General features: G+C 44.3%; 2 protein-coding genes across 4 annotated transcripts in view; one reads left to right on the top strand and one right to left on the bottom strand.

Moving 5' to 3' along the window:
• Positions 1-1776, top strand: part of ctss1 (cathepsin S, ortholog 1) — a 15095-nt gene extending 13319 nt beyond the window's left edge. For both annotated transcript variants that reach the window (XM_082186566.1, XM_082186565.1), the window contains one exon: positions 1-1776. This exon is cut by the window's left edge and continues 749 nt beyond it. The gene's annotated coding sequence lies outside the window, so the exon portion shown is untranslated.
• Positions 1754-11399, bottom strand: gpd1c (glycerol-3-phosphate dehydrogenase 1c). Of its 2 annotated transcripts, none has more exons than XM_082186564.1 (8): positions 11250-11399; positions 9687-9864; positions 5363-5503; positions 4909-5047; positions 4289-4401; positions 3810-4043; positions 2196-2302; positions 1754-2115 (listed from the first exon to the last, which is right to left on the bottom strand). In XM_082186564.1, the coding sequence occupies exons 1-8, from the start codon at positions 11288-11290 to the stop codon at positions 2019-2021; spliced, it is 1050 nt and encodes a 349-aa protein (XP_082042690.1). In that variant the 5' UTR covers positions 11291-11399; the 3' UTR covers positions 1754-2018. The 2 variants fall into 2 exon arrangements, with proteins under 2 accessions (XP_082042690.1, XP_082042689.1); XM_082186563.1 differs by lacking the exon at positions 11250-11399 and adding an exon at positions 9956-9990 and having other exon boundaries at positions 9687-9900.
• Positions 11400-12900: the final 1501 nt, after the last annotated feature.

Genomic DNA, 12900 nt, shown 5'->3' with positions numbered 1-12900 from the left:
TCGCACAACATTCAAGCAAACATTTGCGAACAAAGTTTTGCTAGACAAAATGGATCGTGCCATCTACCAACAAATGATCAATATTGCACAAGTTGTAATAGTGCAGAGTCCTGCACGGGTCCATTTTTGGAGACCCGCCCCCGCCCGTACCCGCAAAGTTCAGCACCAGATCTGACCCGTGCCCGCAATAAATCGCACACAAGCTAAAATCATTCCATTTAAAGTGCTTTATTTTTTATCTCGCACCTCTCTCAACATCACAATAGCCTCATGAATGGGCTAATGAGCGCCAAAGTGCGCTTTGTTTTGGGCCATTCAAGTAGCCTAGGCTACCTCCAGTTCACGCGCGGGCGCCTCTCCGTGTCCTGCCTGCTATATTTAGCTCTTATTTATTAAATCCAGGAAAATGGTTGATTAAACATTGGTTAAAATTAAGATACAATTAATACAAAACGAAATTCACTTTAAAGAAAGTCTTTCTACAAAAACAAACTTAATAAAGTGGTCAAAATCATATCTGCCCACTCCATTTGTCTCCCGATATTCGGGATCATCTTATCTTATTCATGCTTTTTTCACTTTTCATATAATCAACATGAAATTTAAATATATATATATATATATTATTTTATTTAAACATGAATATGAAACTAAATCGTTTTTTAATGACTGGGCTACAACACATAGGCTTATTAGCCTGCCCTACAATCATTGAATATTATTTTGTTTGATTGACGGTTTTTTATTTAAAAGAAAGAGCGTAGCCAACGTTTGTAGGCCTATATAGGCTATGGGCAATTTATATACACAATACTTAGGCCTACTAAAATATAATTAATATTATTTTATTGCATTTGTATTAGTTGTTTGAAGATAAAAAAAAATTATAATAAAAAACAATCGGTCATTCTTAACGCAAGTTTACAACCGGCCAGTCGGTCGGACTAAAAGGGGGAAAACATTTATTGGGTCGGTCCTAAATTGACAGGATCGGTCGGGTAACGGCAAACAAGAATATTTTTAAGGATGCCCAAAACACATTTACAATTTACAACACAATTTAGAGATACAAATATTGCACATATTTTTCATCCGCTACCCGCCCGCAAGGAGTTCATTATCCACCAGCATCCCCGCCTGTGAATTTTAGGAATGTCACAAACAATCCACCCGTTTTAGCCACTTTTATGCGGGTACCCAACCCATTGCAGGACTCTAGGTGCTTATGTGACAGCTGATAGCGACATTATTTGACTATTATGGCATTTCTTAGATTTTTGCTATAATAGCCGTTTTATTTTTCTGTTAAATTAAATTCAAAAAGTATCTCGTCTCCTCGTTTGTCCACTTTGTTGACACCGGCCATGTGTGCAAACCAGACAGTATATAATGGGTACAAACTGGGCGGAAATTAACTAAAACTTCTTCTTTTGTGGCGGGTTGTACCCATAAAATGACCTAAAACTTAATCGCAATCCATTATTTATTCGGCAAATAACGTTTCCATCAGCGTTTATCGCATAAACCGTACATCGATCAAGATAAAATCCGATGAGACCGACCGTATTTCATTTTAGTCGATATTCAAGAAATTCAATCGAATTTTACTGTTTCCATAAGGCATTTTTCATTCGATATCACATAATTCGGATAAAAACGTGTTGATGGAAACGTAGCTACTGTCTTATTTAGTGTGATGGTGTGTGTATGTTGTGTGTATGTTGACTGTTGTGAAAAGAAATAAAGCTCAAAGTTTGATTAAAATGCTTAAAATAAGCAGCATGGCTTTTATTGATTGTGTTTTACATTTCCACAAGACGAATGTAAAGCGTAGTGTGCGTTTAACAGCGTTACAGTCCTGAGTCAGAAATCACACAAACACTGCGACATTAAAACACAGTGATCATCAGAATTCATGTTTGTTCCTCATAAAGAGTGTGAGAGGCTGTCTCTTCAGAGCCAGTAGTGTGTGTGTGTGTGTGTGTGTGTGTGTGTGTGTGTGTGTGTGTGTGTGTCGGTCACATGTGCTCCGGGTGATTCTGAAGACAGCTGATGAACTCCTTCACCTGACGACCCTCGAAACAGATCTGATACACGGACACGAACAGGGGAAACCTGCACACACACACAGATGATGTCAGACACAGACAGCTGATGATGATGATGATGATGATGATGATGTCACTGGGACTCACTTGTCGATCATGTTCCTCTTCTGAAGGATCTTGTACACTTCTGCAGACGTCTGAGGACCCTGGAGCTTCTGACCGTTCAACATCTCAGCTTCCAGCTCCACTATCGACTGATCAAACACACACACGTCACACACACATCACACACACGTCACACACACACGTCACACACACGTCACAAACACGTCACACACAAAACTAGTAATTTACAGGTAAAAAAAATAAAATAATCTTTTTAAAAAATGGGTTACACTTTATTTGAAGGTGTCGTTGTTACAGTGTAATTATAAACCTGAGTACTGAGTGATATTAAGCAACTACATGTAGGGTTAGGGTTTGGTTGAGGGTTAGTTGCATGTAATTATGCATAATTTACTGTTATTACTATGGTAAGTACATGTAACATATATAACAAGGACACTGTCAAATAAAGTTTGACCAAAAATGCATAAATATAATGTTTATTTTTTATTAGAATTAAATGATATAAGATTTCATAGCAGAAACAGCATCTTCAGGCGAACATATGTTTGATGAAGAATCATAACTGATCATGACAAACACAACATTATTACATTATTACTGTACAAATGTTCTTCACCACCTCAGACTTTTTTCTTCTTCTTGCAATTCAACTTTTTTCCTCAGAATTGCAATTCAAAAACTTTACATCTCGGAATTGGGAAGAAAAAAAAGCTAAGTGCTATTTTTTAGGGATGCACGATATATCGGACAGCATATCGGTATCGGTCGATATATATGATCATTTATAATGTTATTGTTATTGGCCAAATAAGAAAACTAGGCTGATATATTCCAGCTGATAAACAGTATAATGTCCTCCAGCTGAGACTCTTCAGACGCCACTGTTCAACATGATGGGTTTCAATCGCTTGAAATATGATTGTAATCATATATAAAGAAAATACAGTTCAGTGCAACATGTGCAGCGCAAGCCTGTCATATCAGCCACAGAAAACTATCATGAGAACATTATCATTTTGGGACGTGGCTTTTAATGATGAGACTGTTGTTGTAATCAGGCTCTCAAAAATTATATAAAAATTTGCATTTAGATTTATCAGCCAATATATCGGTTATCGGCTTTCAGATATAAAGAATTATCGGTATCAGCCAAAATGTTCTGCACGTCGTTCCTAATCACACACACACACACACACACACACACACCTGCACCTCATCATCACCGCCACTATGTAAGCACACACTTCACCACAGCTCATGATCTTGTTGATGTGAAGTGGACTATTCCCCCTGTCTCCAGCTAGATCTCACTGTCTCCCAGTGTCTCCTGTTCCTCTGTCTCCCTCATGATCTCCCTTCAGACTCTCACTTACTCTGCTCACCTCATCTCTCCCCTTCACTGTTCATTAACTCACTGTTCACCTGCCGTCTTCCTCTCAGTGTCTGCGGATGTAACGGCTGCATCCCTCATTTCTTTAATCTAGCAATCATGACTGTTATCTCGCAATGTTGAGTTGCTTCTCGCAATTGTGTGAATTTTCTCAGAATAGCAAGAAAAACAGTGGCGACTCCCTCCTTTATCCTGTGTTTGCGTGTGAGAGTCATGTGATCATGTGAGAGTCAGCGTCTGACCTTCTGTGAGCGAGCGAAGGCCTCGGCCACGCGCCGGTTGCGTCCCCCGTAGCAGGTGGTGATGAGGTCAGCGACTCCACAGCTCTCCAGGAACACGGCGGAGGAGACGGAGCTCTTACAGAAGAGTTTAGAGAACGCCACCATCTCCATCAGGCCCAGTCTGATCACTGCAGCTTTAGTGTTATCCCCGAAGCCCAGGCCGTCACAGAACCCAGCGCCCACCGCCACGATGTTCTGCGCACACACACGCACACACACACACACACACACACACACACACACGCTCAGACACTCACATGTGCAATCTGAAAAATGTAGATTTTAAACCAATCATCTTAATTGAATCAGATGTTCATTTGCTGAATTAAAAAAAATTAGAGGGATTAAAATTCCATGTTTTTGTATTATTTAAAACGGACACTTTTAAACAAGCCAGTGTGTGTGTGTGTGTGTGTGTTGGTGTGTGTGTGTTCAGGCACCTTCAGAGCGCCGCACAGCTCCACCGTGTCACTCTCCTTCACCACAGTGATGCGGAAGTTCGGCGTCTGCAGAAGCTCTTTGAAGATCTTGCCGTTGGACTCATTAGTGGCTCCTGAAACACACACACACACACACACACACACAGAATCAGAAACACACACACAGAATCAGAAACACACACACACACACACACACACACACACACACACACACACACACACACAGAATCAGAAACACACACACACACACAGAATCAGAAACACACACACACACACACACACACACACACACACAGAATCAGAAACACACACACACACACACACACACACACACACACAGAATCAGAAACACACACACACACACACACACACACACACACAGAATCAGAAACACACACACACACACACACACAGAATCAGAAACACACACACACACACAGAATCAGAAACACACACACACACACACACACACACACACACACACACACACACACACACACACACACACACACAGAATCAGAAACACACACACACACACACACACACACACACACACAGAATCAGAAACACACACACACACACACACAGAATCAGAAAACCTCTTCAGGTTCCTCACACACCGATGGTCGTCTCGCAGAACTTCTCCTCGGCCACTTCGCTGGCGATGTTTGCGCCCATCAACACACTGACCTCGATCTCCAGCTTCGACCTGATGATGTCAGAGATCAGGGTCAGACCGTCCGGACCCTCGTCGATACCCTACACACACACACACACAGATGAGATGAGTCTGGAACGGACTAGTGCACTACATACTGTGCAAACAATAAATGTTTTAATGTTGCATGTTTGTTAAACCCCCCAAAAATTAGACCAAAAATGAATGAGAAATATGAAAGTACAGAGCACTTTTCTGAGGTACGATCTACAAATCAGCCGATGAAGAAGCCTTTAATAAGGAATATAAATGCAAAACCTAATAAAAGTAATTATATCTGAAAATATTTAACTGATAATACATAATATACATAAACTGTACCAGTCCAGCAATAACCCTGAGATGAGACTGAGTACTTTAATGAGGGAGATCCCGAGGGCTCCGGGTTTGACGTGAGGTTTCATCTGGTCACAGATTTTCACGATGAACTGATGAGGAATGACGAAGATCAGGAAGTCGGCTCCTCTCGCGGCCTCAGTGACGTCAGGAACAGCAACCTGTGAAACACACACACACACACACACACACACACACACACACACACACACACACACACACACACACACACACACACACACACACACACACACAAACACACTCGTCAGGAACAGCAGCCTGTGAAACACACACACACTGGTCTGAGATCAGCGCTTCTTAAAGGGACACAACACTCTTCAGAACAGATCAAAGACACTCATTCAGGAAGATCAACACACTCCTCATCAAGAGCTTGAATTATTAACACACTACTTTTATTATTCCCTCAACTTTGACCTGGTTGATTATGGTCTGCCTGAGTGGATGATCTCTGCCCATGAATCCAAATGTGTGTTGAAAGTCATTATTAATCAGTGTCAGTAACGCCTGATGAGTTTAAAGGTGATCTGAGCAAAGTTCATCTCTCTGATCAGTGTGTCGGTTCACTGATAACAGCTCAGCCTCAGTGTGAGCATCTCAGCCTAAAGGGGGTCGCACACCGGACGCGTAGCTCGGCGCCGCGCAGCGTCACGTCTTTTAAATTCGAACACATTATTCTCTATGAGAGTACACACACCGGCGGCGCCTTTCGGCGTCTGTCCGCGGCGGCTCAGGACCGTGTTCAAAATCCTGCCGCGCCATTTACATAGTTTTATATTAAATTTACATTTATGTGTCTCAAATCGTAGTTAATGTATATACGGACTTCACCCTGTGCTGCAATATACATTTAGTTTTATATTTATTTACAGAAATCAGAAAATTGCTGATGTTATCGGATTTTCAGGTGAGAGTTGTCCTAGACGTGGCGCGGCGCGGCGCTGAGCTGCGCGTCCGGTGTGCGGCCGCCTTCAGCGTGAGCATCTCTGATCAGCGTGAGCATCTCAGCCTCAGCGTTAGCATCTCTGATCAGAGTGAGCATCTCAGCCTCAGTGTGAGCATCTCTGATCAGTGTGAGCATCTCAGCCTCAGTGTGAGCATCTCAGCCTCAGTGTGAGCATCTCTGATCAGAGTGAGCATCTCAGCCTCAGTGTGAGCATCTCTGATCAGTGTGAGCATCTCAGCCTCAGTGTGAGCATCTCAGCCTCAGTGTGAGCATCTCTGATCAGTGTGAGCATCTCTGCCTCAGTGTGAGCATCTCTGATCAGTGTGAGCATCTCAGCCTCAGCGTGAGCATCTCAGCCTCAGCGTGAGCATCTCAGCCTCAGTGTGAGCATCTCAGCCTCAGCGTGAGCATCTCAGCCTCAGCGTGAGCATCTCAGCCTCAGCGTGAGCATCTCAGCCTCAGTGTGAGCATCTCTGGCTCAGTGTGAGCATCTCAGCCTCAGTGTGAGCATCTCAGCCTCAGTGTGAGCATCTCAGCCTCAGTGTGAGCATCTCTGGCTCAGTGTGAGCATCTCAGCCTCAGTGTGAGCATCTCAGCCTCAGTGTGAGCATCTCTGCCTCAGTGTGAGCATCTCAGCCTCAGTGTGAGCATCTCTGGCTCAGTGTGAGCATCTCAGCCTCAGTGTGAGCATCTCTGATCAGAGTGAGCATCTCAGCCTCAGTGTGAGCATCTCTGATCAGTGTGAGCATCTCAGCCTCAGTGTGAGCATCTCAGCCTCAGTGTGAGCATCTCTGATCAGAGTGAGCATCTCAGCCTCAGTGTGAGCATCTCTGATCAGTGTGAGCATCTCAGCCTCAGTGTGAGCATCTCAGCCTCAGTGTGAGCATCTCTGATCAGTGTGAGCATCTCTGCCTCAGTGTGAGCATCTCTGATCAGTGTGAGCATCTCAGCCTCAGCGTGAGCATCTCAGCCTCAGCGTGAGCATCTCAGCCTCAGTGTGAGCATCTCAGCCTCAGCGTGAGCATCTCAGCCTCAGCGTGAGCATCTCAGCCTCAGCGTGAGCATCTCAGCCTCAGTGTGAGCATCTCTGGCTCAGTGTGAGCATCTCAGCCTCAGTGTGAGCATCTCAGCCTCAGTGTGAGCATCTCAGCCTCAGTGTGAGCATCTCTGGCTCAGTGTGAGCATCTCAGCCTCAGTGTGAGCATCTCAGCCTCAGTGTGAGCATCTCTGCCTCAGTGTGAGCATCTCAGCCTCAGTGTGAGCATCTCTGGCTCAGTGTGAGCATCTCAGCCTCAGTGTGAGCATCTCAGCCTCAGTGTGAGCATCTCTGCCTCAGTGTGAGCATCTCAGCCTCAGTGTGAGCATCTCAGCCTCAGTGTGAGCATCTCAGCCTCAGTGTGAGCATCTCAGCCTCAGTGTGAGCATCTCAGCCTCAGTGTGAGCATCTCAGCCTCAGTGTGAGCATCTCTGGCTCAGTGTGAGCATCTCAGCCTCAGTGTGAGCATCTCAGCCTCAGAGTGAGCATCTCAGCCTCAGAGTGAGCATCTCAGCCTCAGCGTGAGCATCTCAGCCTCAGCGTGAGCATCTCTGATCAGCGTGAGCATCTCAGCCTCAGTGTGAGCATCTCAGCCTCAGCGTGAGCATCTCAGCCTCAGTGTGAGCATCTCAGCCTCAGTGTGAGCATCTCAGCCTCAGTGTGAGCATCTCTGGCTCAGTGTGAGCATCTCAGCCTCAGTGTGAGCTTCTCAGCCTCAGTGTGAGCATCTCAGCCTCAGTGTGAGCATCTCAGCCTCAGTGTGAGCATCTCAGCCTCAGTGTGAGCATCTCAGCCTCAGTGTGAGCATCTCAGCCTCAGTGTGAGCATCTCAGCCTCAGTGTGAGCATCTCAGCCTCAGTGTGAGCATCTCAGCCTCAGTGTGAGCATCTCTGATCAATGTGAGCATCTCAGCCTCAGTGTGAGCATCTCAGATCAGTGTGAGCATCTCAGCCTCAGTGTGAGCATCTCAGCCTCAGTGTGAGCATCTCAGCCTCAGCGTGAGCATCTCAGCCTCAGTGTGAGCATCTCAGCCTCAGTGTGAGCATCTCAGCCTCAGTGTGAGCATCTCAGCCTCAGTGTGAGCATCTCAGCCTCAGTGTGAGCATCTCTGGCTCATCAAGCACAGCTCTTCTGATGAATACACTATATTTTATATTTTTCACTAAAAATTGGGACGCAAATTCTTTACATGCACATGAACTTTAATGACAACCCATTCCTGATCCGTAGGGTTTAATATGGAGTTGCTCCACCCTTTGCAGCTATAACAGCTTCAGCTCTTCTGGGAAGGCTTTCCTCAAGGTTTAGGAGTGTGTTAATGGAAGTGCATTAGTGAGGTCAGACACTGATGTTGGACGAGAAGCTCTCAGTCTCGCTCTAGTTCATCCCAAAGCTGTTCTCTCGGGATGAGCTCAGGACTCTGTGCAGGAGTCCAGTTCCTCCACACCAGACTCCTCATGCGTGTGTTTATGGTCCTGCTCTGTGCACTGGAGCGCAGTCATGCTGGAACAGGAACATCTCCAGACTCTTCCCACAAAGTTGGGAGCATGAAATTGTCCAAAATGTCTTGGTTTGCTGAAGCATTAAGAGTTCCTTTTCCTGGAGCTAAGAGGCCGATCCCTGAAGAACAACCCCACACCATCACCCCCCCTCCACCCCCCACCTCTACCTAACAACCCCCCCTCCACCGAACTTTACACTTGGCACAATACAGTCAGGCAAGAACCGTTCCCCTGGCAACTGCCCAACCCAGACTCGTCCACCAGATTGCCAGACAGAGAGGCGTGATTCGTCACTCCAGAGAACACGTCTCACTGCTCTAGAGTCCTACACACTGTTCTTGAGCTAATCTGAAGTTTGGAGGTCTGTATCTGTTGACTCTGCAGAAAGTTGGCGACTTCTCCTCACTGTGAGCTTCAGCACGCGCTGACCCGCTCTGGGATCTTACGTGGCCTACCACTTCATGACTGAGTTACTGTTGTTCCCAACTGCTCCCACTTATAATACCACTAACAGTTGACCGTGGAATATTTAGTAGTATTTCACGAATGGACTTATTGCACAGATGGCAACCGATCCCGGTCCCACTCTTGAGTTCCCTGAGCTCCTGAGAGCGACCCGTTCTCTCACAGATGTGTGTAGAAGCGTCTGCATGACTAGTGCTTGATTTATACAACAGTGGTCATGGAAGTGACTGGAACACCTGAACTCACTGACTCGGAGGAGTGTCCCAATACTTCTGGCAATATAGTGTATATCAGAGTATATACTGTGAATTACCACGTGTAAAATCAAAGTACTGTGGGACAGTAAGTAAAAGCTCATGAAGAGAAACACACACCACATTTTTGGGCAGCTTGTGTCCCGGCAGGTACTTGACGTTCTCATGGTCGGTGTTGATGATCTCGGTGAGTTTACGCCCATCAATCATCTCCTCATAAACCCACATGTTCACCATCGGGTCAAAGCGGTTTGAGGCTTTAACATTGTGCCCGATGATCTTCGCGATGGCAGAACCCCTATACAACACACACAAACACACACAAAACACATCACTAAACAACACACGCAAAACACATCACTAACCAACAACAACACACACACACACACACACACACACACAAACACATCACTAACCAACAACAACACACACACACACACATCACTAACCAACGACACAAACACACATCACTAACCAACAACAACACACACACCACTAACCAACGACATACAAACACATCACTAACCACACACACACACACACACACACACACACACACACACACACACACACACACACACACACACACACACACACACACACACACACACACACACACACACACACACACATCACTAACCAACACACACACACACACACACACACACACACACACACACACACACACACACACACACACACACACACACACACACACACACACACACACATCACTAACCAGGTATTAACCAAGTACCACGAGTAACGTGACCCAGTTAAGCTATGAAAACATTATTTCTGAATGTTCCCTGAACGTTCAAAACATCCAGTTTATTAAAAGTTTTTAAGGGAATATTCCATTCTATCATTCTTCAGTCATTATGGAACATTACTTTTGAATGTTCTCTGAACGTTCTGAAAAAAATTAACGAACATCATAAAGTCATTATCAGTGAAACCCAGAGAACAGGAAACGTTCCCTCAAGGTTATGAACAAACGTCCTTCCAGTAACGTTGATAGAACGTTCATTCAGAGTATCTGGTCTTTAATAATGTTTTCTAAACGGTAGAACAAAACGATATACCGTTTTTCTGAAACCTTTTAGTTCGTCTAACGCTTTTTAAATGTTTCAGAACGTTCAGAGAACATTCAAAAGTAACGTTCCCATAACGTCTGAATAATGATATAAAATGGAATGTACCCTTCATTTTTTTTTTTAAACTGGATGTCTTAGAACGCTTAGAAATAACGTTTTCATAATTTAACTGGAACGTTAGCAAACGTATTATTGTTAGCATGAATGTGAGGGGAACCGTCGTATTTTTAGAAAGTAACGCGGTAAATTACCAGTGTGGCAATCAGTGAAACATCCAAGATTCACGGTATCAGTGAACATCAGAGCAGCCTACGGTTACACCACAGTAGTTTTCGCAAGAGCGAACACAACACACACATACATACATAAGTAGACAGACAGACAGACACACACACATACATACATATACAAACATGTGCGCGCGCACATACAAACACACACACACGTGGAAACGCAACAGACGCCGGTGAAAATTAAACTAGTCTCGCGTCGCGTCGCGTTCAGCGTTCACTGCGTCAGTCACCGCAAACAGCTTCTACAGGATCATCATAATCATAATTATAATTATATATGAGAGGGAACTCACCAGTTTCCAGAGCCAATAATACAAACTTTCTTTCCAGGCATTGTGTTGTTGTTGTTGGATGTTGAGCAGTCAGTGAGAGAGTAAAGTTTAACTTCCTGACACACCCGTTAAAGAGAGAGAGAGAGAGAGAGAGAGAGAGAGAGAGAGAGAGAGAATATGTGTGAGTGAGAGACAGAGATTGTGTGTGTGTGTGTGTGTGTGTGTGTGAGAGAGAGAGTGAGAGAGTGTGTGTGTGTGTGTGTGTGTGTGTGTGTGTGTGTGTGTGAGAGAGAGAGAGACAGAGATTGTGTGTGTGTGAGAGAGAGAGAGATAGTATAACAGCTTCAACTCGAAAAGAACAGAAAGTATGTAAGGTTGGGTTCAACAGGTCTGGATTTGTCTCTGTTTCTGAGCTCCTTCTCTCGGTGTATCAGCTCATCTGTGTGTGATACTCGCACTGATACTAATGCTTAATAAACTAAATGGAAATAATTTGATGCATGTTTTAAAGTGCTTCAATTCTCAGCTCAGCTTAACTTACATGATGTTATCTGTCTTAATGAACACGTTGAAGTGCAGAAAGGGCATGAGAAATATGATTATAGCTCATATTAGTGTCCATCATGTGATCATGTGGTGTTGCTGTTATTGTGGGATTTCTGTAAAGTAGAGCCTTTCGTTTCTGCATGAACAGCTTCACACGAGGACTAAACAATGCTCTGCATATACTTCATATATTTACACAATTTAGTTACACAAAAAGTTCAGAGATCAAAGGGATAATAAGCACATTTTATAACCATATGACCTTTGACCCCAGAGATGATCCTGCAGGAACTTTCAGCGGAATGAGTAAACTCTGGTAAAGTGAGCAAAACAACATCATATATAATAATATAATATACTGTAATTAATATAATATATAAAACAATATAATATATAACAACATAATATAGAATAAAAAAACACAATATGTAAGGGTTAAAGCCCTTCGAGGTGTCCGTTGTCAGGTATTAACTAGTCTCGCGTAGCCAGACCTTCAGACTGACGGCAGAAGGTCTGGACTCTATCTGAGCTTTTCTTGGCCAAGGACCGCCCAAGAGGACGTTTGACTGACATGTAACCCAACCAATCACAGTTCGTTTTGTTCCGCGTCATGTTCAGGGGCGTGGCAATATAATGTCGATGTCCCTACAATAACAGACCGGTGTGCATCTAATAAATTATTCATTCATGAACGTTGTGCAAGTTTACTGCAACAATGGAGCCGCGAACTTCACATACTTTTTGAAAATCCAGCGTTTAATTGATCCTGGCAAGCGCTATTGTCGCAGTTGTAAACACAACGGCTTTCTTCTTCCACGAGCGGTTTTGGCATCACGGCATTTGTTTCCAGGCGGGCCGATAAAGAATGCGACACACACGTCTCCCGGACATCCTGTAGAATTCAACTAATCAGATCGCGACTTCGAAACTCCTGAAGTGTTTCCAGAAAAGTGTGCCATATGCATCATTCAGCCAACGGTTTGTGGGTGTGACGTCTGAGGCTGAGACTAATTATTAACAGGGTATTAATGGACGACGGTGAGCGAGTGTCGGACGGTTGCCTCCGCTGAAGTCCATTAATACCTGACAATGGACACCTCGAAGGGCATTAACCTGCTTATACCAT

This window comes from Leuciscus leuciscus (genome assembly GCF_965113295.1).
Source record: "Leuciscus leuciscus genome assembly, chromosome: 12".
NCBI classification, from domain to species: Eukaryota; Metazoa; Chordata; class Actinopteri; order Cypriniformes; family Leuciscidae; genus Leuciscus; species Leuciscus leuciscus.
The sequence above is the reverse complement of the archived record's forward strand: the minus strand, read 5'-3'. Positions and strand labels throughout refer to the sequence as shown.